This window comes from Camelina sativa, chromosome 3, assembly GCF_000633955.1.
Source record: "Camelina sativa cultivar DH55 chromosome 3, Cs, whole genome shotgun sequence".
NCBI classification, from domain to species: domain Eukaryota; kingdom Viridiplantae; phylum Streptophyta; class Magnoliopsida; order Brassicales; family Brassicaceae; genus Camelina; species Camelina sativa.
In genome coordinates, this window is record NC_025687.1 from 1,488,034 (window position 1) to 1,492,581 (window position 4,548).

Genomic DNA, 4,548 nt, shown 5'->3' on the forward strand with positions numbered 1-4,548 from the left:
CTCTCTCTCTCTCTCTCCCCTTCTATTTTGCTCTGAATCTCCTAATTCGATGCTTCTTCTCAATAATTACTCTTTGACAGTGTTGCCTCCACTCTCTCGTGCTTTGTTCAAACACAGGAACAAGGCAATGAATGTGTGAGGAAAGGGAAAAAACATTACTCTGAGGCGATTGATTGTTACACGAAAGCCATTAATCAGAGAGTTCTAAGTGACTCGGAGACCTCAATTTTGTTCTCGAATCGAGCTCATGTTAATCTACTATTAGGAAACTATCGGCGTGCACTCACCGATGCTGAGGAATCAATGAGGTTATCTCCCGAAAACGTTAAGGTAGCTACTTTTTTTTCTTTTAATAAACAATTATTTTTTTATTTCGTTGTAGCGTTTTGGGCGTTTCCCTGACTGGTTTTGGTGGTTTGCAAAGGCGGTTTATCGAGCTGCAAAGGCATCAATGTCACTGGATTTGCTGAACGAAGCAAAATCTTATTGTGAAAAGGGAATCAAGAATGACCCGAGTAACGAGGACCTGAAGAAGCTTCTAAAACTGGTGATTTCAAAAAAGCATGAGAAAGAACAACATGAGGCTGAAGTCTCAAGGGCTGTGTTTGAAGCCAAGGTTTGTTTTACTTGAAAATCAAGAGCTTAATAAGCAATGTAACACTTAGGCATTTATTTGATTCAGTTTTCTATTGGTTTTGCGGCAGGCTTGTCTCTCTGCGATCGAGAACAGAGGCGTGAAGATTGGCAAAGCAATGTACCGAGAACTCACGGGTTTGAAGCAGCCAATGTTAGATAAAAACAACATTCTTCATTGGCCTGTTCTGCTTCTTTACGCAGAGGCCATGACAAGTGACTTTGTCGAGGACTTCTGTGAAACTGACATGTTTGCAACTCATCTTGATATGATATCCTTTTTCCCAGTTTCCTTTCGTTTCTTATTTTTGCATCTCATTTAGATAACCTCTCTGCTCAATGCATTTTCTGTCCCTCCTTAGCACTCTAAACATGTTTTCAGAGGACAGCCCGCCGCTGCCATGGGATAAAAACAATGACTACTCACGTGATGTTATTGAGCTTTATTACGAGGTAATCAATTACTCCACCCACAAATCATTCCTGTATACCAAACTCTTGTTTTAGATTTTACTGCTCCATGCAGCTATAGTATTTCCAATTAAAGTGTTTCAGCTTATCTATTCTGTGTTTTGTCCACATCTCAAATTCTTACATATGGCTTCCTTTTTTTTAACTGCAATTTCCAAGAGTCTACTTTTTGTGTTGATGATTTATTTGAAAATCTCCATTAGAAAGTGATACACTATATAGACGAAAGTGTGTTATATGAAGTACTTGTAGTAACATTAGGGACTTTCACTTCTCTAGGCGAGTTCAGGATCTCCATTGCCCAAGAGTAGAGTTCTCCAGTATCTTCTAGAAGGTACAAAAGGTTCTCAAGCTGAAACTACCGGAGAAGAGGGCACAAGTGTAAACAAAACACCCTCCTACCGTAAGATTCCTGAACTTAAGATAATATATGCACTTTTTATTGTCAATTCTGCTATATAACATATTTTCCTTGCATTGGGGAAAAAGTGAAAGGTTCGTTGGGTATGGTTAAAGTAAACGAGAGAAGAACATTGCATGACGTGTTGAAAGAACCTAACTTTGTCATCCCCGAGATTCCAGGTTTGTTTGTATTCTCATATTGATGTCTGTTTCTTAACAGTTGCTATCGGCTTCGTTTGTGTTTATTGATTTCCCTCTCTCTTCTTGCTTTTTGGGGTTCCGTTGGTTACAGTCTTCTACATTGTATCAAAGAGGTCCAAATTTTACAAGGACTTCACCGCTGGCAAATGGAGTCCACCAAGTTGAAGAATTGAGTTATAAAGAGAGATTAGCATTAGGATTTTGCATCAAAATCAAAATACAGTTTGGATATTTTTTTATGTTATACTGAGGAAAAATTCAAACTTGTGCGTGTAAAAGTGGTGAAAAAACATATTTTGCGGCTTATTTGATTGATTGTCATAATCTTTTGGTTTTTTAAAATAGATAACAGATTCAGAAAGTGTTACTATTCATGACCCAAACTGTTCTCAATTCTCAACGAACTGATAGGCTCGGCCAAGGTGACAGCATCAGATCATGTCTTGATGAGGATTATTCTAGGTAAAAGAAGAAAAACAAGGTGAAAAAGAAATCTTACAGAGAAAAACCGTGGTTACAAACTTTAGTTACAAAGCTACAACAACAAACAAAAAAAATCTTCTTTTTTTTTTTTTTTTTTTTTACATTTTTCTGCAGTCTTTTAAACAACAGACTCAGAAACCTGCTTCATTTTTTTTTTTTTGGTTTTTTCAAAGAAAAAAAGGGTCGCAAATTGGAGAGAGGCCATCCTAACATGCGACCAACCACAGTATATAAGAAATAAAGGAAGAAGAGACCACCATCTTGTCTGTGCATAGAAAAGGCTTCACAGGTTTCGAATCGCACAGCTGGTAGGACAGCAAGCAAGCAGAATTGGGGTTTACCGGAAAAGAAACAGAGGAATATAAATAATCCTGCGATGCAAGATCTTTCTATAAGAGTGTGTATTGATGGTTGAGACCCAAAATTCTGCTCCGTCTAGCATTCTAATGCATATGTCTGCACCTGTGGTTCATAATTTTCCAAGGATGGAAATAGGAATATATCATATGTTAGTTCAAAATTGCCTTCATTCATTTTCTTTTAAATTGTTCCAAAATCAACCTTCTCAATAATTCTACCTCGGACAGATTCTCATCAGGAGAGCTGTTAGGTGCAGTGAGGTTGGATACAGCAGCTGTGTTGTACCGGAAGATCCTTAGTTTTCCCTCCTGAGATAAATATTGAGCAAATATCAGTATAAGTAAAACTTGTATCGCCAAGAAGAGTTTCACATTATGATTATATTTCTAGATTATTTACCTTTGTTCCATAGACAAGACCTCCCCCAGGAGAAGGATGAAAGCAGGCAACATTAACTTCATCCTCTGAGCTTGGAAGTACTCTCACCAGTTCCATATCTGATACTCTGTAAATCTGATGGAATAGAAAACGAAAAAAAAAAAAAAAAATCTTTGTATAATATCAAAGTGTAAGATATAAAATGGGGTCTGCTAATTGCCAAAAAAAAAAAGAAAAAATGGGGTCTGCTATTCTTTTCTGTTGGCCTAGAGATTCGCAACTACTGAAGCATAGACATTACCTCCAACACTGTGAAAAAATGTGATGTTGTTTCTCCATCACTCACAATGCTCTTCAAAAGAGAACCATGACGCCGACCATATGCAAGCAATATGTACTCGGAGGTTGGTGAGAACTGCACGGAAAATTTTTTAATCATAAGGTATTTCATCACAATAATACAAATTAGTGAACAACTATATCAGTGATGATAATCTCAATGACCTTTGCAGTTATGACGTACTTAAACAACCTTGAACAATGTTATATCCACAAAAAGTTGTCACAGTCTTCTGTCTAACAAATATACCCAACCCAATAATTCCCTAAAAAGTGGCTAACCTGGATAGAGGTCAAGCAATGTGCCGCCCTGATTGCTCGTGACACAAGTACTGAACCAAATCTGTACACATGCATAAGATACTTTCTCTTAAGTTTTCAGTGTAAAAATCTGAAAAAAGTAATAATTAAGACCAAAAATCAAATTGAAAGTAGCACTTACGATTCCTTTTCGAGAGAATACACACGAAGTTCATACATGACTTGATGTGCTGTGACTGGATGTCGAGTAGGGGAAGTCGCAAGCCCCGAATCTTGTTGGACCAGCGTCTGCAAACCAGGATCTGTCTCAGCATGAGGAATAACACATGCGACACACGCTGCTAAATATCTCCCACATGGTGAAAAATGGGCTCCCATCTCACTGCAAAGATAACCACACATCATGTATCTCCATCAAAAAGAGAAATATAGCATCACGATCATCTAGTTGTAGCACAACAATATTAAGGAGATAAATTACCTGCAAAGGACAGCATGATGTATAGTTATTCGACATTTGTCAGACTTCAGTATTGCACATGGGTCTTTAATGTCATGTGACCACACTCTCAGTTTGACAGTACACGGCAACTCTGCAGCAGCAATTGAAGTAGCCAGTTCAGACGGGATTCTGTTAACCACAGGCTGAGCATCAGTTCCTTCATGCTGAGTGTTACGAGAGGAAAGACCTTCTGCTAAACCAGATCCTGCGAAGCGGGACTGTATAAGTCGGTCCCGAGAATCACCTCTTGCAGAAACCCCATATAAGTTAACACCACCAGGAATTTCTAATGACGCTACTGCAGCCTCTAGACTGGCTGTGGATGATTGAGATGTTGAAGACGAACCCGTAAAAGGAGTTGAGTTGACATGACCATTACTACCACTAGGAAGTACCACTGGATTAGCACCAGCTTGGCTTTGAGCCATCAACCACCCTTGTAGAAAAGGTAACTCCCAGGAACCTCTGTCTCTAAAGTGAAACAACTGCTGAAGTTGTCCAAACTCGAGTAAATCTGG

General features: G+C 38.6%; 2 protein-coding genes across 5 annotated transcripts in view; one reads left to right on the forward strand and one right to left on the reverse strand.

Annotated features, from left to right (window-relative positions):
- On the forward strand, window positions 75-2,031 carry LOC104761697 (tetratricopeptide repeat protein 4 homolog). Its single transcript, XM_010484812.2, has 7 exons — window positions 75-330; window positions 425-616; window positions 705-905; window positions 1,006-1,086; window positions 1,384-1,507; window positions 1,594-1,686; window positions 1,799-2,031. The coding sequence occupies exons 1-7, from the start codon at window positions 304-306 to the stop codon at window positions 1,870-1,872; spliced, it is 792 nt and encodes a 263-aa protein (XP_010483114.1). The 5' UTR covers window positions 75-303; the 3' UTR covers window positions 1,873-2,031.
- LOC104761706 overlaps window positions 2,183-4,548 on the reverse strand; it is a 7,102-nt gene continuing 4,736 nt past the window's right edge. For 2 of the 4 annotated variants that reach the window (XM_010484828.1, XM_010484836.1), the window contains 4 exons: window positions 3,230-3,343; window positions 2,950-3,063; window positions 2,769-2,858; window positions 2,183-2,652 (listed from right to left, as the gene is read on the reverse strand). In XM_010484828.1, the coding sequence (XP_010483130.1) occupies window positions 2,626-2,652; window positions 2,769-2,858; window positions 2,950-3,063; window positions 3,230-3,343 (345 nt within the window). In that variant the 3' untranslated portion in view covers window positions 2,183-2,625. Of the gene's footprint in view, window positions 2,653-2,768; window positions 2,859-2,949; window positions 3,064-3,229; window positions 3,344-3,549; window positions 3,611-3,709; window positions 3,911-4,009; window positions 4,545-4,548 lie in introns of all 4 variants that reach the window. The other 2 variants (XM_019243252.1, XM_010484820.1) reach the window with 2 other exon arrangements.

What these genes read in the sequence shown, in the direction of transcription:
- LOC104761697 (XM_010484812.2), top strand. Translation starts at nt 304, where the DNA reads ATGAGGTTATCTCCCGAAAACGTTAAG. An exon ending in TTATTGAGCTTTATTACGAG is followed by an intron (nt 1,087 to 1,383) that starts GTAATCAATTAC and finishes TCACTTCTCTAG; the next exon opens with GCGAGTTCAGGATCTCCATT. An exon ending in AAACAAAACACCCTCCTACC is followed by an intron (nt 1,508 to 1,593) that starts GTAAGATTCCTG and finishes TTGGGGAAAAAG; the next exon opens with TGAAAGGTTCGTTGGGTATG.